Here is a 23,396-nt window from a genome sequence, read left to right as displayed (position 1 = left end):
GTTTCTCATTGTGACACGGCTCAGAACACCATCCATAGACGTTATAGTCTGGTGTCTCATTGTGACACGGCTCAGAACACCATCCATAGACGTTATAGTCCGGTGTCTCATTGTGACACACTCAGAACACCATCCATAGACGTTATTGTCCGGTGTCTCATTGTGACACACTCAGAACACCATCCATAGACGTTATAGTCCGGGGTCTCATTGTGACACGGCTCAGAACACCATCCATAGACGTTATAGTCCGGTGTCTCATTGTGACACGGCTCAGAACACCATCCATAGACGTTATAGTCTGGTGTCTCATTGTGAAACGGCTCAGAACACCATCCATAGACGTTATTGTCCGGTGTCTCATTGTGGCACACTCAGAACACCATCCATAGACGTTATTGTCCGGTTTCTCATTGTGACACGGCTCAGAACACCATCCATAGACGTTATAGTCTGGTGTCTCATTGTGAAACGGCTCATACCACCATCCATAGACGTTATTGTCCGGTGTCTCATTGTGACACAGTCAGAACACCATCCATAGACGTTATAGTCTGGTGTCCCATTGTGACACGGCTCAGACCACCATCCATAGACGTTATAGTCCAGTGTCTCATTGTGACACACTCAGAACACCATCCATAGATGTTATAGTCCGGTGTCTCATTGTGACACGGCTCAGAACACCATCCATAGACGTTATAGTCCGGTGTCTCATTGTGACACGGCTCAGAACACCATCCATAGACGTTATAGTCCGGTGTCTCATAGTGACACGGCTCAGAACACCATCCATAGACGTTATAGTCCGGTGTCTCATTGTGACACGGCTCAGAACACCATCCATAGACGTTATAGTCCGGTTTCTCATTGTGACACGGCTCAGAACACCATCCATAGACGTTATAGTCTGGTGTCTCATTGTGAAACGGCTCATACCACCATCCATAGACGTTATTGTCCGGTGTCTCATTGTGACACACTCAGAACACCATCCATAGACGTTATTGTCCGGTGTCTCATTGTGACACGGCTCAGAACACCATCCATAGACGTTACAGTCCGGGGTCTCATTGTGACACGGCTCAGAACACCATCCATAGACGTTATAGTCCGGTGTCTCATTGTGACACGGCTCAGAACACCATCCATAGACGTTATTGTCCGGTGTCTCATTGTGGCACACTGAGAACACCATCCATAGACGTTATAGTCCGGTTTCTCATTGTGACACACTCAGAACACCATCCATAGACGTTATAGTCTGGTGTCTCATTGTGATACACCATCCGTAGACGTTATTGTCCGGTGTCTCATTGTGACACACTCAGAACACCATCCATAGACGTTATTGTCCGGTGTCTCATTGTGACACGGCTCAGAACACCATCCATAGACGTTATTGTCCGGTGTCTCATTGTGACACACTCAGAACACCATCCATAGACGTTATAGTCCGGTGTCTCATTGTGACACGGCTCAGAACACCATCCATAGACGTTATAGTCTGGTGTCTCATTGTGGAACGGCTCAGAACACCATCCATAGACGTTATTGTCCGGTGTCTCATTGTGGCACACTCAGAACACCATCCATAGACGTTATTGTCCGGTTTCTCATTGTGACACGGCTCAGAACACCATCCATAGACGTTATAGTCTGGTGTCTCATTGTGAAACGGCTCATACCACCATCCATAGACGTTATTGTCCGGTGTCTCATTGTGACACAGTCAGAACACCATCCATAGACGTTATAGTCTGGTGTCCCATTGTGACACGGCTCAGACCACCATCCATAGACGTTATAGTCCAGTGTCTCATTGTGACACACTCAGAACACCATCCATAGATGTTATAGTCCGGTGTCTCATTGTGACACGTCTCAGAACACCATCTATAGACGTTATAGTACGGTGTCTCATTGTGACACGGCTCAGAACACCATCCATAGACGTTATAGTCCGGTGTCTCATAGTGACACGGCTCAGAACACCATCCATAGACGTTATAGTCCGGTGTCTCATTGTGACACGGCTCAGAACACCATCCATAGACGTTATAGTCCGGTTTCTCATTGTGACACGGCTCAGAACACCATCCATAGACGTTATAGTCTGGTGTCTCATTGTGAAACGGCTCATACCACCATCCATAGACGTTATTGTCCGGTGTCTCATTGTGACACACTCAGAACACCATCCATAGACGTTATTGTCCGGTGTCTCATTGTGACACGGCTCAGAACACCATCCATAGACGTTACAGTCCGGGGTCTCATTGTGACACGGCTCAGAACACCATCCATAGACGTTATAGTCCGGTGTCTCATTGTGACACGGCTCAGAACACCATCCATAGACGTTATTGTCCGGTGTCTCATTGTGGCACACTCAGAACACCATCCATAGACGTTATAGTCCGGTTTCTCATTGTGACACGGCTCAGAACACCATCCATAGACGTTATAGTCTGGTGTCTCATTGTGACACGGCTCAGAACACCATCCATAGACGTTATTGTCCGGTGTCTCATTGTGACACACTCAGAACACCATCCATAGACGTTATTGTCCGGTGTCTCATTGTGACACGGCTCAGAACACCATCCATAGACGTTATTGTCCGGTGTCTCATTGTGACACACTCAGAACACCATCCATAGACGTTATAGTCCGGGGTCTCATTGTGACACGGCTCAGAACACCATCCATAGACGTTATAGTCCAGGGTCTCATTGTGACACGGCTCAGAACACCATCCATAGACGTTATAGTCCGGTGTCTCATTGTGACACGGCTCAGAACACCATCCATAGACGTTATAGTCCGGGGTCTCATTGTGACACGGCTCAGAACACCATCCATAGACGTTATAGTCTGGTGTCTCATTGTGACACACTCAGAACACCATCCATAGACGTTATAGTCCGGTGTCTCATTGTGACATGGCTCAGAACACCATCCATAGACATTATTGTCCGGTGTCTCATTGTGACACACTCAGACCAACATCCATAGTCCGGTGTCTCATTGTGACACACTCAGAACACCATCCATAGACGTTATAGTCCGGTGTCTCATTGTGACACAGTCAGAACACCATCCATAGACGTTATAGTCCGGTGTCTCATTGTGACACGGCTCAGAACACCATCCATAGACGTTATAGTCCGGTGTCTCATTGTGACACGGCTCAGAACACCATCCATAGACGTTATAGTCCGGTGTCTCATTGTGACACGGCTCAGAACACCATCCATAGACGTTATAGTCCGGTGTCTCATTGTGACACGGCTCAGAACACCATCCATAGACGTTATAGTCCGGTTTCTCATTGTGACACGGCTCAGAACACCATCCATAGACGTTATAGTCTGGTGTCTCATTGTGAAACGGCTCATACCACCATCCATAGACGTTATTGTCCGGTGTCTCATTGTGACACACTCAGAACACCATCCATAGACGTTATTGTCCGGTGTCTCATTGTGACACACTCAGAACACCATCCATAGACGTTATAGTCCGGTGTCTCATTGTGACACGGCTCAGAACACCATCCATAGACGTTATAGTCCGGTGTCTCATTGTGACACGGCTCAGAACACCATCCATAGACGTTATAGTCCGGTGTCTCATTGTGACACACTCAGAACACCATCCATAGACGTTATAGTCCGGGGTCTCATTGTGACACGGCTCAGAACACCATCCATAGACGTTATAGTCCGGTGTCTCATTGTGACACGGCTCAGAACACCATCCAAAGACGTTATAGTCTGGTGTCTCATTGTGACAACGGCTCAGAACACCATCCATAGACGTTATAGTCCGGTGTCTCATTGTGACACACTCAGAACACCATCCATAGACGTTATAGTCCGGTGTCTCATTGTGACACGGCTCAGAACACCATCCATAGACGTTATTGTCCGGTGTCTCATTGTGACACACTCAGAACACCATCCATAGACGTTATAGTCCGGGGTCTCATTGTGACACGGCTCAGAACACCATCCATAGACGTTATAGTCCGGTGTCTCATTGTGACACGGCTCAGAACACCATCCATAGACGTTATAGTCCGGTGTCTCATTGTGACACGGCTCAGAACACCATCCATAGACGTTATAGTCCGGGGTCTCATTTTGACACGGCTCAGAACACCATCCATAGACGTTATAGTCTGGTGTCTCATTGTGAAACGGCTCATACCACCATCCATAGAAGTTATTGTCCAGTGTCTCATTGTGGCACACTCAGAACACCATCCATAGATGTTATTGTCCGGTGTCTCATTGTGACACACTCAGAACACCATCCATAGACGTTATTGTCCGGTGTCTCATTGTGACACGGCTCAGAACACCATCCATAGACGTTATAGTCCGGTGTCTCATTGTGACACGGCTCAGAACACCATCCATAGACGTTATTGTCCGGTGTCTCATTGTGACACACTCAGACCAACATCCATAGTCCGGTGTCTCATTGTGACACACTCAGAACACCATCCATAGACGTTATTGTCCGGTGTCTCATTGTGACACACTCAGAACACCATCCATAGACGTTATTGTCCGGTTTCTCATTGTGACACGGCTCAGAACACCATCCATAGACGTTATAGTCTGGTGTCTCATTGTGAAACGGCTCATACCACCATCCGTAGACGTTATTGTCCGGTGTCTCATTGTGACACACTCAGAACACCATCCATAGACGTTATTGTCCGGTGTCTCATTGTGACACGGCTCAGAACACCATCCATAGACGTTATTGTCCGGTGTCTCATTGTGACACACTCAGAACACCATCCATAGACGTTATAGTCCGGGGTCTCATTGTGACACGGCTCAGAACACCATCCATAGACGTTATAGTCCGGGGTCTCATTGTGACACGGCTCAGAACACCATCCATAGACGTTATAGTCCGGTGTCTCATTGTGACACGGCTCAGAACACCATCCATAGACGTTATAGTCCGGGGTCTCACTGTGACACGGCTCAGAACACCATCCATAGACGTTATAGTCTGGTGTCTCATTGTGGCACACTCAGAACACCATCCATAGACGTTATTGTCCGGTGTCTCATTGTGACATGGCTTAGAACACCATCCATAGACATTATTGTCCGGTGTCTCATTGTGACACACTCAGACCAACATCCATAGTCCGGTGTCTCATTGTGACACACTCAGAACACCATCCATAGACGTTATAGTCCGGTGTCTCATTGTGACACAGTCAGAACACCATCCATAGACGTTATAGTCCGGTGTCTCATTGTGACACACTCAGAACACCATCCATAGACGTTATAGCCCGGTGTCTCAATGTGACACGGCTCAGACCACCATCCATAGACGTTATAGTCCAGTGTCTCATTGTGACACACTCAGAACACCATCCATAGACGTTATAGTCCGGTGTCTCATTGTGACACGGCTCAGAACACCATCCATAGACATTATAGTCCGGTGTCTCATTGTGACACGGCTCAGAACACCATCCATAGACGTTAAAGTCCGGTGTCTCATAGTGACACGGCTCAGAACACCATCCATAGACGTTATAGTCCGGTGTCTCATTGTGACACGGCTCAGAACACCATCCATAGACGTTATAGTCCGGTTTCTCATTGTGACACGGCTCAGAACACCATCCATAGACGTTATAGTCTGGTGTCTCATTGTGAAACGGCTCATACCACCATCCATAGACGTTATTGTCTGGTGTCTCATTGTGACACACTCAGAACACCATCCATAGACGTTATAGTCCGGTGTCTCATTGTGACACACTCAGAACACCATCCATAGACGTTATAGTCCGGTGTCTCATTGTGACACGGCTCAGAACACCATCCATAGACATTATAGTCCGGTGTCTCATTGTGACACGGCTCAGAACACCATCCATAGACGTTATAGTCCGGTGTCTCATTGTGACACACTCAGAACACCATCCATAGACGTTATAGTCCGGGGTCTCATTGTGACACGGCTCAGAACACCATCCATAGACGTTATAGTCCGGTGTCTCATTGTGACACACTCAGAACACCATCCATAGACGTTATTGTCCGGTGTCTCATTGTGACACGGCTCAGAACACCATCCATAGACGTTATTGTCCGGTGTCTCATTGTGACACACTCAGAACACCATCCATAGATGTTATAGTCCGGGGTCTCATTGTGACACAGCTCAGAACACCATCCATAGACGTTATAGTCCGGGGTCTCATTTTGACACGGCTCAGAACACCATCCATAGACGTTATAGTCTGGTGTCTCATTGTGAAACGGCTCATACCACCATCCATAGACGTTATTGTCCAGTGTCTCATTGTGGCACACTCAGAACACCATCCATAGACGTTATTGTCCGGTGTCTCATTGTGACACACTCAGAACACCATCCATAGACGTTATAGTCCGGTGTCTCATTGTGACACGGCTCAGAACACCATCCATAGACGTTATAGTCCGGTGTCTCATTGTGACACGGCTCAGAACACCATCCATAGACGTTATTGTCCGGTGTCTCATTGTGACACACTCAGACCAACATCCATAGTCCGGTGTCTCATTGTGACACACTCAGAACACCATCCATAGACGTTATTGTCCGGTGTCTCATTGTGGCACACTCAGAACACCATCCATAGACGTTATTGTCCGGTTTCTCATTGTGACACGGCTCAGAACACCATCCATAGACGTTATAGTCTGGTGTCTCATTGTGAAACGGCTCATACCACCATCCATAGACGTTATTGTCCGGTGTCTCATTGTGACACACTCAGAACACCATCCATAGACGTTATTGTCCGGTGTCTCATTGTGACACGGCTCAGAACACCATCCATAGACGTTATTGTCCGGTGTCTCATTGTGACACACTCAGAACACCATCCATAGACGTTATAGTCCGGGGTCTCATTGTGACACGGCTCAGAACACCATCCATAGACGTTATAGTCCGGGGTCTCATTGTGACACGGCTCAGAACACCATCCATAGACGTTATAGTCCGGTGTCTCATTGTGACACGGCTCAGAACACCATCCATAGACGTTATAGTCCGGGGTCTCATTGTGACACGGCTCAGAACACCATCCATAGACGTTATAGTCTGGTGTCTCATTGTGGCACACTCAGAACACCATCCATAGACGTTATTGTCCGGTGTCTCATTGTGACATGGCTTAGAACACCATCCATAGACATTATTGTCCGGTGTCTCATTGTGACACACTCAGACCAACATCCATAGTCCGGTGTCTCATTGTGACACACTCAGAACACCATCCATAGACGTTATAGTCCGGTGTCTCATTGTGACACAGTCAGAACACCATCCATAGACGTTATAGTCCGGTGTCTCATTGTGACACACTCAGATCACCATCCATAGACGTTATAGTCCGGTGTCTCATTGTGACACGGCTCAGACCACCATCCATAGACGTTAGATTCCAGTGTCTCATTGTGACACACTCAGAACACCATCCATAGACGTTATAGTCCGGTGTCTCATTGTGACACGGCTCAGAACACCATCCATAGACGTTATAGTCCAGTGTCTCATTGTGACACGGCTCAGAACACCATCCATAGACGTTATAGTCCGGTGTCTCATTGTGACACGGCTCAGAACACCATCCATAGACGTTATAGTCCGGTGTCTCATTGTGACACGGCTCAGAACACCATCCATAGACGTTATAGTCCGGTTTCTCATTGTGACACGGCTCAGAACACCATCCATAGACGTTATAGTCTGGTGTCTCATTGTGAAACGGCTCATACCACCATCCATAGACGTTATTGTCTGGTGTCTCATTGTGACACACTCAGAACACCATCCATAGACGTTATTGTCCGGTGTCTCATTGTGACACACTCAGAACACCATCCATAGACGTTATAGTCCGGTGTCTCATTGTGACACGGCTCAGAACACCATCCATAGACATTATAGTCCGGTGTCTCATTGTGACACGGCTCAGAACACCATCCATAGACGTTATAGTCCGGTGTCTCATTGTGACACACTCAGAACACCATCCATAGACGTTATAGTCCGGGGTCTCATTGTGACACGGCTCAGAACACCATCCATAGACGTTATAATCCGGTGTCTCATTGTGACACGGCTCAGAACACCATCCAAAGACGTTATAGTCTGGTGTCTCATTGTGAAACGGCTCAGAACACCATCCATAGACGTTATTGTCCGGTGTCTCATTGTGACACACTCAGAACACCATCCATAGACGTTATTGTCCGGTGTCTCATTGTGACACGGCTCAGAACACCATCCATAGACGTTATTGTCCGGTGTCTCATTGTGACACACTCAGAACACCATCCATAGACGTTATAGTCCGGGGTCTCATTGTGACACGGCTCAGAACACCATCCATAGACGTTATAGTCCGGTGTCTCATTGTGACACGGCTCAGAACACCATCCATAGACGTTATAGTCCGGTGTCTCAGTGTGACACGGCTCAGAACACCATCCATAGACGTTATTGTCCGGTGTCTCATTGTGGCACACTCAGAACACCATCCATAGACGTTATTGTCCGGTGTCTCATTGTGACACGGCTCAGAACACCATCCATAGACGTTATTGTCCGGTGTCTCATTGTGACACACTCAGAACACCATCCATAGACGTTATAGTCCGGGGTCTCATTGTGACACGGCTCAGAACACCATCCATAGACGTTATAGTCCGGTGTCTCATTGTGACACGGCTCAGAACACCATCCATAGACGTTATAGTCCGGTGTCTCATTGTGACACGGCTCAGAACACCATCCATAGACGTTATAGTCCGGGGTCTCATTTTGACACGGCTCAGAACACCATCCATAGACGTTATAGTCTGGTGTCTCATTGTGAAACGGCTCATACCACCATCCATAGACGTTATTGTCCAGTGTCTCATTGTGGCACACTCAGAACACCATCCATAGACGTTATTGTCCGGTGTCTCATTGTGGCACACTCAGAACACCATCCATAGACGTTATTGTCCGGTGTCTCATTGTGACACACTCAGAACACCATCCATAGACGTTATTGTCCGGTGTCTCATTGTGACACGGCTCAGAACACCATCCATAGACGTTATAGTCCGGTGTCTCATTGTGACACACTCAGAACACCATCCATAGACGTTATTGTCCGGTGTCTCATTGTGACACGGCTCAGAACACCATCCATAGACGTTATTGTCCGGTGTCTCATTGTGACACACTCAGAACACCATCCATAGATGTTATAGTCCGGGGTCTCATTGTGACACGGCTCAGAACACCATCCATAGACGTTATAGTCCGGGGTCTCATTTTGACACGGCTCAGAACACCATCCATAGACGTTATAGTCTGGTGTCTCATTGTGAAACGGCTCATACCACCATCCATAGACGTTATTGTCCAGTGTCTCATTGTGGCACACTCAGAACACCATCCATAGACGTTATTGTCCGGTGTCTCATTGTGACACACTCAGAACACCATCCATAGACGTTATTGTCCGGTGTCTCATTGTGACACGGCTCAGAACACCATCCATAGACGTTATAGTCTGGTGTCTCATTGTGAAACGGCTCAGAACACCAATCATAGACGTTATTGTCCGGTGTCTCATTGTGACACACTCAGAACACCATCCATAGACGTTATTGTCCGGTGTCTCATTGTGACACGGCTCAAAACACCATCCATAGACGTTATTGTCCGGTGTCTCATTGTGACACACTCAGAACACCAACCATAGACGTTATAGTCTGGTGTCTCATTGTGAAACGGCTCATACCACCATCCATAGACGTTATTGTCCGGTGTCTCATTGTGACACGGCTCAGAACACCATCCATAGACGTTATTGTCCTGTGTCTCATTGTGACACACTCAGACCAACATCCATAGTCCGGTGTCTCATTGTGACACACTCAGAAAACCATCCATAGACGTTATTGTCCGGTGTCTCATTGTGACACACTCAGAACACCATCCATAGACGTTATTGTCCGGTGTCTCATTGTGACACGGCTCAGAACACCATCCATAGACGTTATAGTCTGGTGTCTCATTGTGAAACGGCTCAGAACACCAATCATAGACGTTATTGTCCGGTGTCTCATTGTGACACACTCAGAACACCATCCATAGACGTTATTGTCCGGTGTCTCATTGTGACACGGCTCAAAACACCATCCATAGACGTTATTGTCCGGTGTCTCATTGTGACACACTCAGAACACCATCCATAGATGTTATAGTCCGGGGTCTCATTGTGACACGGCTCAGAACACCAACCATAGACGTTATAGTCTGGTGTCTCATTGTGAAACGGCTCATACCACCATCCATAGACGTTATTGTCCGGTGTCTCATTGTGACACGGCTCAGAACACCATCCATAGACGTTATTGTCCTGTGTCTCATTGTGACACACTCAGACCAACATCCATAGTCCGGTGTCTCATTGTGACACACTCAGAAAACCATCCATAGACGTTATTGTCCGGTGTCTCATTGTGACACACTCAGAACACCATCCATAGACGTTATTGTCCGGTGTCTCATTGTGACACGGCTCAGAACACCATCCATAGACGTTATTGTCCGGTGTCTCATTGTGACACACTCAGAACACCATCCATAGACGTTATAGTCCGGGGTCTCATTGTGACACACTCAGAACACCATCCATAGACGTTATAGTCCGGTGTCTCATTGTGACACGGCTCAGAACACCATCCATAGACGTTATAGTCCGGGGTCTCATTGTGACACACTCAGAACACCATCCATAGACGTTATTGTCCGGTGTCTCATTGTGACACGGCTCAGAACACCATCCATAGACGTTATTGTCCGGTGTCTCATTGTGACACACTCAGAACACCATCCATAGACGTTATAGTCCGGGGTCTCATTGTGACACGGCTCAGAACACCATCCATAGACGTTATAGTCCGGTGTCTCATTGTGACACGGCTCAGAACACCATCCATAGACGTTATAGTCCGGTGTCTCAGTGTGACACGGCTCAGAACACCATCCATAGACGTTATTGTCCGGTGTCTCATTGTGGCACACTCAGAACACCATCCATAGACGTTATTGTCCGGTGTCTCATTGTGACACGGCTCAGAACACCATCCATAGACGTTATTGTCCGGTGTCTCATTGTGACACACTCAGAACACCATCCATAGACGTTATAGTCCGGGGTCTCATTGTGACACGGCTCAGAACACCATCCATAGACGTTATAGTCCGGTGTCTCATTGTGACACGGCTCAGAACACCATCCATAGACGTTATAGTCCGGTGTCTCATTGTGACACGGCTCAGAACACCATCCATAGACGTTATAGTCCGGGGTCTCATTTTGACACGGCTCAGAACACCATCCATAGACGTTATAGTCTGGTGTCTCATTGTGAAACGGCTCATACCACCATCCATAGACGTTATTGTCCAGTGTCTCATTGTGGCACACTCAGAACACCATCCATAGACGTTATAGTCCGGTGTCTCATTGTGACACGGCTCAGAACACCATCCATAGACGTTATAGTCCGGTGTCTCATTGTGACACGGCTCAGAACACCATCCATAGACGTTATAGTCCGGGGTCTCATTTTGACACGGCTCAGAACACCATCCATAGACGTTATAGTCTGGTGTCTCATTGTGAAACGGCTCATACCACCATCCATAGATGTTATTGTCCGGTGTCTCATTGTGACACGGCTCAGAACACCATCCATAGTCCGGTGTCTCATTGTGACACACTCAGAACACCATCCATAGACGTTATTGTCCGGTGTCTCATTGTGACACACTCAGAACACCATCCATAGACATTATTGTCCGGTGTCTCATTGTGACACGGCTCAGAACACCATCCATAGACGTTATTGTCCGGTGTCTCATTGTGACACACTCAGAACACCATCCATAGACGTTATAGTACGGGGTCTCATTGTGACACACTCAGAACACCATCCATAGACGTTATAGTCCGGTGTCTCAGTGTGACACGGCTCAGAACACCATCCATAGACGTTATAGTCCGGGGTCTCATTGTGACACGGCTCAGAACACCATCCATAGACGTTATAGTCTGGTGTCTCATTGTGAAACGGCTCATACCACCATCCATAGACGTTATTGTCCGGTGTCTCATAGTGGCACACTCAGAACACCATCCATAGACGTTATTGTCCGGTGTCTCATTGTGACACGGCTCAGAACACCATCCATAGACGTTATTGTCCGGTGTCTCATTGTGACACACTCAGAACACCATCCATAGACGTTATAGTCCGGGGTCTCATTGTGACACGGCTCAGAACACCATCCATAGACGTTATAGTCCGGTGTCTCATTGTGACACGGCTCAGAACACCATCCATAGACGTTATAGTCCGGTGTCTCATTGTGACACGGCTCAGAACACCATCCATAGACGTTATAGTCCCGGGTCTCATTTTGACACGGCTCAGAACACCATCCATAGACGTTATTGTCCGGTGTCTCATTGTGACACACTCAGAACACCATCCATAGACATTATTGTCCGGTGTCTCATTGTGACACGGCTCAGAACACCATCCATAGACGTTATTGTCCGGTGTCTCATTGTGACACACTCAGACCAACATCCATAGTCCGGTGTCTCATTGTGACACACTCAGAACACCATCCATAGACGTTATAGTCCGGTGTCTCATTGTGACACAGTCAGAACACCATCCATAGACGTTATAGTCCGGTGTCTCATTGTTACACGGCTCAGACCACCATCCATAGACGTTATAGTCCAGTGTCTCATTGTGACACACTCAGAACACCATCCATAGATGTTATAGTCCGGTGTCTCATTGTGACACGGCTCAGAACACCAACCATAGACGTTAAAGTAAGGTGTCTCATTGTGACACGGCTCAGAACACCATCCATAGACGTTATAGTCTGGTGTCTCATTGTGAAACGGCTCAGAACACCATCCATAGACGTTATTGTCCGGTGTCTCATTGTGACACACTCAGAACACCATCCATAGACGTTATTGTCCGGTGTCTCATTGTGACACGGCTCATACCACCATCCATAGACGTTATTGTCCGGTGTCTCATTGTGACACGGCTCAGAACACCATCCATAGACGTTATTGTCCTGTGTCTCATTGTGACACACTCAGACCAACATCCATAGTCCGGTGTCTCATTGTGACACACTCAGAACACCATCCATAGACGTTATTGTCCGGTGTCTCATTGTGACACACTCAGAACACCATCCATAGACGTTATTGTCCGGTGTCTCATTGTGACACGGCTCAGAACACCATCCATAGACGTTATTGTCCGGTGTCTCATTGTGACACACTCAGAACACCATCCATAGACGTTATAGTCCGGGGTCTCATTGTGACACACTCAGAACACCATCCATAGACGTTATTGTCCGGTGTCTCATTGTGACACGGCTCAGAACACCATCCATAGACGTTATAGTCCGGGGTCTCATTGTGACACGTCTCAGAACACCATCCATAGATGTTATAGTCTGGTGTCTCATTGTGAAATGGCTCATACCACCATCCATAGATGTTATTGTCCGGTGTGTCATTGTGACACGGCTCAGAACACCATCCATAGACGTTATTGTCCGGTGTCTCATTGTGACACACTCAGACCAACAACCATAGTCCGGTGTCTCATTGTGACACACTCAGAACACCATCCATAGACGTTATAGTCCGGGGTCTCATTGTGACACACTCAGAACACCATCCATAGACGTTATAGTCCGGTGTCTCATTGTGACACGGCTCAGAACACCATCCATAGACGTTATAGTCCGGGGTCTCATTGTGACACGGCTCAGAACACCATCCATAGACGTTATAGTCTGGTGTCTCATTGTGAAACGGCTCATACCACCATCCATAGTCCGGTGTATCATTGTGACACACTCAGAACACCATCCATAGACGTTATAGTCCGGTGTCTCATTGTGACACACTCAGATCACCATCCATAGACGTTATAGTCCGGTGTCTCATTGTGACACGGCTCAGACCACCAGCCATAGACGTTATAGTCCAGTGTCACACTCAGAACACCATCCATAGACGCACAGCCTGTATCGGCAACTCCCTATAATTCTCAACCAACGTGATTCCGGTAAGAGAGTATTCATTTGAATATTTTGATATGGAGAAATTCCTTGAGCTGCAATGAGAATGAATAAGCCAACAGTTCAATATTCTAGAACACTGCTGTGCGTACACATTCTGAACCAATGTTTAACCACATGAAAAGCCATTTTCACATTTGTAGACCCTGGTTTGATGCTGGGGATAAATAGGCTGAAGTGTCAATTGCTAGTTAGTACAAACTGAGGCGTGTCAGACAAGTGCATTTTAATTTAACACTTCCCAGGATGTTTTAACAGCTTGTTTAAACACAGGATTTTGTTAGAATGTCATGGAACATTAATCACCTCAAGTCAATAGTATATTCTAAAGTTGAAGAGTTTATTCATCACCTTGCCACCCTGGAAGTCACCCTCAGTTTCATCAGCAGCCTGTGCTATTGGAGGGCCCGCCGAGTGAGTTGGTAGGGGAGATGTTTGGTATTCACCAATGGATTGCATCCCTATAAATCTCTTCTCATGAAGCGTGCACGTCACTCCCAGTAATGGATTTAACAGAAACGGTGGAAATGCTCACACCGAACCAATGCTTTTAAATCCATGAGATGGTGTGCAAGTGTACACAAATGTGGAGTAGCGGGCTGCAACATTCTGAATGGATAACAAATTGATTTGACTGGCAAGAGTCTATACAAAACATGTGCCCAGTTCTACACACTCGGGACTGAAATAGGGCTTCAATTGCATAGTCCACGCATTCTCTCCTTCTCAAAATCCACTGGAGGAGAAGGTCAGAGGAGCGGGACATGTTTTCATGCAATGGTTTAAGTGACGAGGGAGCAATTGATCTTTCCCGGGTCTCCGCAACTCCATTGAGGAGAGGACCAAGGTCCCTTCAGACCGCATCCAATGACATAAAATGTAGACATTAAGGACAGAGGAAGCAAAGTTTGAGAAGCTAGTCACACTTTGACTCAATGGTAATTAAGGCGATTCCACTATAGTAATATACAGTCCTGTTAGATGGGAGAGGGACAGCTGTACTTTTTCTACATGAAAGAATGAGCTGGAGGTAAATAAAAAAAATATATTTTATTTTGTAAAACTTCACACAAAAGAAATATTCGGACAACAATAAGTCTACCTCTAAAACATTTTTGAATTCACCATTTTCTAATGATTCTGACAAGAACTCTGCCCCAAAAGGATTGGACTGTCAATGAGCATCATCGTCCACATAGGGGGTTTGTTGCAGTGTGGGTTCTAACAATCATGGCATGGTTGGCGTGTTTGAATGAAGGACAGAAGTAGTCAGGGCTGAAGACAGGGAAGAGTCTTTCATTGGTTGGCACGTGTTGGTACGTGTAGAGGTGATCACCGAGATGAATGTCGTAGAATGACACAAGTCGCTTCCGCCCGTCAAAGTACACACCCACATGTGCCTGTAACGTTTAATGAAGCTCATGAATAAAAAGTTAAAGTAGATGAGAAAAATTGCCCCTCTGATATTTAGTACATTTGACTTGAAATTCAAGACAAGCAAAACCACCACTTCAATAATGTCAAATATCTAGACTTGACAAAAGGCTAGCTACAAAGAAAGCATGAAGCCAACTAAAATGAACTATTTCGCCAGGACAAATATCCCGGTGAGATTTCACCCCCTATTGGCAACGAGACGTTTAAAGGAAAGTTATTCATTTTATTTCTTAAAACACCAATCATAGAAAATGTACTAGACTAGAGCGCCCTGTATTCAACTATTCTTCTACATACCTTTCTCATTTGTGTTACGATGGCCATAGGGTTGTTGGCAGGGTTGGTGGTAGCGGTTGGCCAAAGCCTCCCCTCACGGTGTACCAGGACCCAGAATCCATTCCCAGGGGTGACACTCACCCCTTGAGAAGTCATGGAGGACTCAGTTGCCACACCTATAAACCACACATCAGATCCATTTCCAACCCAGTCCTCCACCTCAACCTCCCAGTAGGCTCGATGGCTGCTGAACCACTGGGTGGCGAGGACACACGGCACCTGGGTGAAGCGCTGGGTCGACATGGGGAACGCCCTAGCAATCTTGCTCCGGTCCACCCGAATCTCACAACCATGGGACCCCCTTCTGAACAGGAGCGATGGGTGGGCTGTGCTGGGGTCAGGAGTCACCTCAACTGAGGAGGAGAAGGGATAGAGGAAAACTACAATCAAATGTTGAATTCATTTTTCAAAGTTGAGCATATAGGGATATCAACACCAGGAACTAAATACACTGCACAAAAAATAAAGGGAACACTTAAACAACACAATGTAACTCCAATGTGACAGACGTGACAGTCTGGAGACGCCGTGGAGAATGTTCTGCTGCCTGCAACATCCTCCAGCATGACCGGTTTGGCGGTGGGTCAGTCATGGTGTGGGGTGGCATTTCTTTGGGGGGGAGCCGCACAGCCCTCCATGTGCTCGCCAGAGGTAGCCGGACTGCCAATTAGGTACCGAGATGAGATCCTCAGACTCCTTGTGAGACCATATGCTGGTGCGGTTGGCCCTGGGTTCCTCCTAATGCAAGACCTCATGTGGCTGGAGTGTCTCAGCAGTTCCTGCAAGAGGAAGGCATTGATGCTATGGACTGGCCCGCCCGTTCCCCAGACCTGAATCCAATTGAGCACATCATGTCTCGCTCCCTCCACCAACACCACGTTGCACCACAGACTGTCCAGGAGTTGGCAGATGCTTTAGTTCAGGTCTGGGAGGAGATCCCGCAGGAGACCATCCACCACCTCATCTACTGAGCCTCATTTTGACTGGTTTTAAGGACATTACAGCAAAGTCAGTTTTCCACTTTAATTTTGAGTGTGACTCCAAATCCAGACCTCCATGGGTTGATCCATTTGATTTCCATGATTGGTGTCAGCACATTCAACTATGTAAAGAAAAAAGTATTTAATAAGAATATTTCATTCTTTCAGCTCTAGGATGTTTTATTTTAGTGTTCCCTTTATTTTTTGAGCAGTGTATAATACACAACATGGAGGCAGACTCAGGACTACACATTAGCTCACCTGTGAACTCTTTAACCAAGGTAATCTCTGAGGGATAAACAAAAGGTAACAATTAGAAAACGCAATTGCAAATGTTTAATGTTGCACATCTGGCCCATACTCATGTTGTCAAGACTATGAATGCTTATCGAGAACCAGAGGTGTATCCTACTAATCAGGTTTGAGGAGTTGTGAGGTGGCTTAGGTCAGGTCTGAGTGCAACCCGGGATAACCAGTCAGGTAAATGTTTAAGGCAACAAATCCTTCAGAACCAACCTGCTCCTGGGCAGGCTAACTACTCTGATTTAAGTGTCAGAGTTGAGGACCAGTGAATGAAGTCCGATTCTTCCCCCCCCCCCCCCCTCCTATTGCAAAGATATCATAGTCTCCTTCAACTGAGGAAGAATCAAAAATGTGTTAATCAAATCTTCATTAAAATACCTCATTTAGTAATGACCAAATGCATTTTAAACTTTTGTACGACTCAATATAATTACATCAATAGGTGTGGGGAAAGAGGTCCTCATGCCTTCAGAATAGACTCAATTCATTGGGACATGAAATCGACAAAAAGTCAATAACCATACCATAGGGATGCTGGCTCATGTTGACTCCAATGGTTCCCACAGTCCTCAAGTTGGCTGGATGTCCTTTGGGTGAAGGACTATTATTGATACACATTCCGGTGCATGTAGCACCTACCATACCCCGTTCGAAGGCACTTAAATATTTTGTCTTGTCCATTCATTCTGAACAGCACACAAGCCATGTTTCAATTGTCATCTACACTGACTGAAGGGATTGTAACAAGTGACATCAATAAGAAGTCATTCCTTTCACTTGGTCAGTATCAAGGAATGAGCAGGTGTTCTTAATGTTTAGGATTCTGTGTATAATCTGACTATGGCTGTGTCCACACAGACCTGAGCCAGCACTGCCATTTGTAGTGAAGCATCCCATCTTGGGTAGTTTGGCCATGTTTTGCATGAAATGCTCCGCAAGGTTCCCAAGTAGATCTGTGGGGATGTTGACGCTGCATGGTCCTCTGATGCCATCTGGAGGAGCAGGAGGGAGAGAGGAAAGATTCTAAAAGGAGAGAGCGAGAATGAAGAGTTAAACAAATGCATCATACACGCATGTTCATCCAACAATGATGACCGAGTTGGATGAAAGACGTGTGGATAATCTACAGCTTATTAGATTGGTGTAAGCATTGGCTGGAAGAAGTATCCAGAAGTTTCCACCATAGTTGCATCCATGACCGGGACTGTAAGACAGGCTATATTTCTGAAGAATCTAAACCATGATTCCTCACAGGGTAAATTGATTGAGCTACAAAAAACATTTAGTCATTTATGATATAAAGGGATTTGCAGATCAGTCAATCAACTCTCAAGTTAGCTGCAAAGTCAAACACGCCCAATAACTCACATTAAGAAGCTCAAAGGAGTCTGAGGAGCCAATCACTCGCTCCAATGCAAAAACTCTCCTCATCAGAGCTGTAATGTCTTCTTCAAGCGCACAATTCCAATGGGAAGCTGTCCTCTCCAGCTCGTCCACTCTCCTCGAGGCCTCAGTGTTGTAGCGATCGTATAGCATACTCACCTTGCTGACCAGGGCTAGGTGGAAGGCATTCACAAACTTGATTTGCCTTGCTGCTTTATGCTACAAGTAGATGAAACAGAAGTGAGGATCCATGGCATTTGATACCTTCTGGAAATTGCAGATAGAAATGCAATAAATAGCAGACTCAACTTCTTGATAAATTTGACAGACATTTTCTGTTCTACATGATACATTTCTAAACGTTCTGCAGCATTCCACCCCACCGCCGAAGAGGTCAAAGAGCGGTCTTCAAGCCATGGTAATTTTCAGTAGCAGAACAATGTAAGACCCATGGATAGTTGGAATGAATTACTTTCGAATTCTATGGCGAAAGATTGCAAAATTACAACAGCGTAACATAGCCAATTCAAATGAAGTCACCTCACAGAGTAGGACTGAAGAGTTTAATTTCTCTGCCTCAATCCGAGTGGCCTTCAGCTTCTCCTTGACCACTGTCTTGGCTTTAGCCAGCTGAGCCTGAAGTTAAGACCATAGGTGTTAGCATTCGTGCGGGAACAAAAAGCTGCACATGGTGCCCAATAATTATTTTTAATGCACCAAATGAAAGAAAACCCAATGAAGAGAGCCAAAACAGGGTGGGACAACTACCCAAACTATTCCAATAGGAAAAAATGTTCTGTTACAAATTTGTTATAGTGTGTCATACGGAATACAGCTCAGAACCAAGGATAAAGCAAAATATAACGCAACGGAAAGCAAAAACAAGCATTTATTGGACAAGTTCAGGTAGTCCCTCCTGGTTTAAGTCAGTTTGCTTCCATTTGGTGACTAATGAATACAACCCTGGATTGATGAACAGTTGCTCCAAAACGCATTCTTACCTTTTGAAGCAAGAACTCTACCCGCATAGTCACAACCAGGTGGGCCGGCGCCTGGTGAGAGTCACAAGCCACACACAACATGGTCTTGTCAAAGCAGCAGTAAAGCTCCAGGAGCCTGTTGTGGGTCGGACACATCCTTTCCTCCAGGTTAGCTAGCGGTCTGACTAGCTGGTGCCTGGAAAACCGGGCATTGTGGACCCTTGCATGCTCCAGGCAGTACGACGACACACACACCAGGCAGGTCTTGACGGCCTTGGACATCCTGTCTCCGATGCATATGTCACAGGAGACCTCTCCCGGAGCCAGAGTCGACGACTGGTCGACGACCTCGTCCCCTCCACTTGCCCCCTTGAAGCTTTCCACAAGGTCTCTCATGACCATGTTGACCTGGATGTTGGGGGCTGGTGTGAAGCTAGTCTTGCACAGAGCACAGATCGCAGTGTCTCTCGTGTGCCAATAGGCCTCGAGACAAGGCTTGCAAAAGGTGTGTCCACACGGGATTGTGGCTGGGTCGATGAAAACACCAAGACAGATGCAGCACAGGAACTGGTCCTCTGACATTGACATGGCCATCTCTACAAGCTGTGGGCAAAGGGTTAGAAAACATTGCAATCCCTTTAAGTTTCAAATGAATTAGTCTGTCATTTCATAGTGGCACAGACACACCATTATATAAAGTGACTAGCCTGTAAAAAAACAAAAACATTTAAATATTAACATTATGGCCAAAAGTCACATTTGAGAACACCAAAATCTATTAATAATATTTGAGCACAGAGTAAAAATAGATCCCTCAAATAATGTGGGTGGTACCAATAATATGCATATCCTTGCTTCAGAGCCTGAGCTACAGGCAGTTAGATTTGGGTATGTAATTTTAGGTGAAAATTGAAAGGGGGTAATTCTTAAGATTAAACACAGACATTTGTAAGTGACCCCAAACTTTTAAATGGTAGTGTATATATTTTATATCTTTAAACGATTGTTGCAATAAATGGTTAAACTGTTCCAAAAATAAGTGTAATCAACCTTGCACACATAGCATTGTAGGCCAAACTGTAGGCTACAAACAGATTCACTCGTTGTGTTGCTCTCATAACAAAGTGAATTTACCACACACACACGAACAGCCCGCCAATTACTTAGTACCAATAGGAAACATGTCGCTCATCCTGATCTCCCACATGCTTTCACCAACAAAAGGAAATTCTCTTGACAACTGCATTTTCAGTAGTTAAATGCAGCAACAAAAACATGAAACCCATATATATTTTTAAGACTAAGATGTTCACAAGCATGATAGCTGTACCTCATGTTTTACGCAACATCTTGGCCATTAGCCAATCGGCGTTTCTCAACGAGTAAGAAGCATGTGAATGCAGCCAACTGGTATGTGAGACTTCACAAATGGTAAATTCCCACCTCCCACTTAGTTCCAAACACAACATTTGACTAAAAGGCCTTAAGAATTCCACATGGGGATGGTAAAGCATAGTTCACATTTGACAAACTTTTGTTAGTCTTGTCAAAAGTATTCCTTTGAAACTCACCTTTCTGTGTATGCAGCGCAACAACCAAACAGATTTTTTTTTCTTCTTCTGGGGGGGGGGAGTGATCTAATGAGTTTCCTTGGTTTCAGGTTGCATTTTGTACTGTAAGCTCCTCCCTCTTTCATGAAGCAATAAATCAGTGGAAGTGCCATTATGATTCCCATACCCACATCTGTGCTCAACAACTATTGGTTTAACCCTGCAGTACACAGATTTAAAACATTGTAATGCTTTTGGTACTTTGAAGACAACTGGGAACTCGGTTAAAAACTAGGTAAAAACATGACTTCTGTGATTTTCAGATCAGAAAGTCGGATCTTGAGAAAGAGGCCAGGGTTCCCAATTTCTAATTCCAAATTGGATGACCATTCAAAACTATTTTTCCCAGTTGGAGATTCTTCCCCGTTTATTTCAGAGTTGTCTGGAACGCACTGAAATTGACTGAATTTTTCTAACTCCCCAAAGTCCGATGAACTTGTTCTATGCAAACACGAAAGCAGGGACCCGGTCCTGCTGGTTCATTCTCTACAACATCCGCAGAGTACAACCATACCTCACAGAGGAAGCGGTGCAGGTCGTAATTCAGGCACTTGTCCTGTCCCGTCTGGACTACTGCAACTCACTATTGGCTGGGCTCCCCACTTGTGCCATCAAACCCCTGCAACTTATCCAGAACACTGCAGCCGCTTGATTTTCAACCTTCCCAAGTTCTCTCATGTCACCTCGCTCCTCCGCACACTCCACTGGCTTCCAGTCTACGCTTGCATCCACTACAAGACCATGGTGCTTACCTACGGTGCAGCAAGAACTGCCCCTCTCTACCTTCAGGCCATGCTCAAACCCTATACCCCAACCCGAGCACTCCGTTCTGCCACCTCAGCTCTCTTGGCCCTCCCATCCCTACGGGAGGGCAGCTCTCGCTCAGCCCAGTCCAAGCTCTTCTTTGTCCTGGCACCGCAATGGTGGTCCTGAAGCTGTCCTTAATCCAATCATTTAACATTTGTTTTAATCCTTTATTTAGCATGTACCACCCTTATCTTGCCACCGAGTCTAACGTTTCACTGGTTTCTTTCCCCCATAACCACTGCACCACCATGTTCATGAACTAAAAAAAATTAAGTTCATTTTTAGCTTTGGTAACCCCTATGCTAATTCCTCGTCACCCCTCCACCCTTTTGTCCGTTCTAGGAATCTATTTCAGAATAAGACATAACATGTAAATATTTTTCAGAATAAAATGACAAAATGTCTCATGATATTAAATCTCCCAAGGTTTTCTGAGTTGCCAGGAGTGTTTGTGTCACGCCCTTACCTTAGAGATCTTTTTTATGTCTCTATTTTGGTTTGGTCAGGGCGTGAGTTGGGGTGGGCATTCTATGTTTTGTGTTCTATGTTTTATATTTCTGTGTGTTTGGGCGGGTGTGGTTCACAATCAGAGGCAGCTGTCTATCTTTGTCTCTGATTGAGAACCATACTTAGTTAGCCTTTTCCCACCTGTGTTTTGTGGGTAGTTATTTTCTGTTTTTGTGTGTTTGCACCAGATAGAACTGTTTTGTTTTTCCACTTTGTTATTTTTTGTTCTAGTGTTCAGTTTGATTAAAAATCATGAAAATGTACCACGCTGCACCTTGGTCCTCTTCTTCAAACAGCTGTGGCAGTTTGGCCAGAATTTAAATTAGTTACTTCTTTAGAATCCATCCCCCTGGCATTTCACCTAGATTCTTGAACCCAAAATACTTTTTCCTGTGGCAAATTTAGCCAATTTCTCATAAGGAATTTGTGACATTTGATCCCTGGCATCTATTGGAGCAGTCGCATCCGCACTTCGGTCTGCACTTCGGTCTGCAGGTAGTATAACTTTTCATTACATTTCATTATAGTACAACGGTTTGACTTGTCTAATCTTAGCAATTTCTTCTTAGCTAGCTACATAGCCGTCTTTGTATCAAAGATAATTGCGTAATTATCGTATTTCGTCGTCCTAACGTATCTGCCCAGCAGCTAGCCAGCTAGCTAACGCCCACCGTCTACATAGCTAGCTACATAGCCATCTCTGTATCAAAGATAATTGTGTAGATAATTGTGTAGTCTAGAGCGATTTTCTAGGTTACCTAGCCAGCTATTGTCCTTTTAACGCAACGTAACGTAGTCAACACTGC

At 45.9% G+C, this 23,396-nt stretch overlaps 1 protein-coding gene across 2 annotated transcripts; it reads right to left on the bottom strand.

Moving 5' to 3' along the window:
• Positions 1–15,283: 15,283 nt before the first annotated feature.
• LOC115138864 (E3 ubiquitin-protein ligase TRIM39-like) lies at positions 15,284–21,291 on the bottom strand. 2 transcript variants are annotated; one of them, XM_065025336.1, is made up of 9 exons: positions 21,238–21,291; positions 19,688–20,269; positions 19,227–19,322; positions 18,672–18,905; positions 18,164–18,326; positions 17,828–17,890; positions 17,262–17,288; positions 15,982–16,373; positions 15,284–15,647 (listed from the first exon to the last, which is right to left on the bottom strand). In XM_065025336.1, the coding sequence occupies exons 2-9, from the start codon at positions 20,258–20,260 to the stop codon at positions 15,432–15,434; spliced, it is 1,764 nt and encodes a 587-aa protein (XP_064881408.1). In that variant the 5' UTR covers positions 20,261–20,269; positions 21,238–21,291; the 3' UTR covers positions 15,284–15,431. The 2 variants fall into 2 exon arrangements, with proteins under 2 accessions (XP_064881408.1, XP_029531917.1); XM_029676057.2 differs by lacking the exon at positions 17,828–17,890.
• Between the last annotated feature and the right edge of the window lie 2,105 nt (positions 21,292–23,396).

Source organism: Oncorhynchus nerka, linkage group LG12 (genome assembly GCF_034236695.1).
Source record: "Oncorhynchus nerka isolate Pitt River linkage group LG12, Oner_Uvic_2.0, whole genome shotgun sequence".
Classification (NCBI taxonomy): Eukaryota; Metazoa; Chordata; class Actinopteri; order Salmoniformes; family Salmonidae; genus Oncorhynchus; species Oncorhynchus nerka.
The sequence above is the reverse complement of the archived record's forward strand: the minus strand, read 5'-3'. Positions and strand labels throughout refer to the sequence as shown.

Coding starts and splice junctions, on each gene's coding strand:
- LOC115138864 (XM_065025336.1), bottom strand. CDS start 20,260: ATGGCCATGTCAATGTCAGAGGACCAGTTCCTGTGCTGCATCTGTCTT. Junction 18,906..19,226: donor CTTCAGTCCTACTCTGTGAG/GTGACTTCATTT, acceptor ATCTACTTGTAG/CATAAAGCAGCAAGGCAAAT. Junction 17,891..18,163: donor AAATGGCAGTGCTGGCTCAG/GTCTGTGTGGAC, acceptor CTTCACCCAAAG/GACATCCAGCCAACTTGAGG.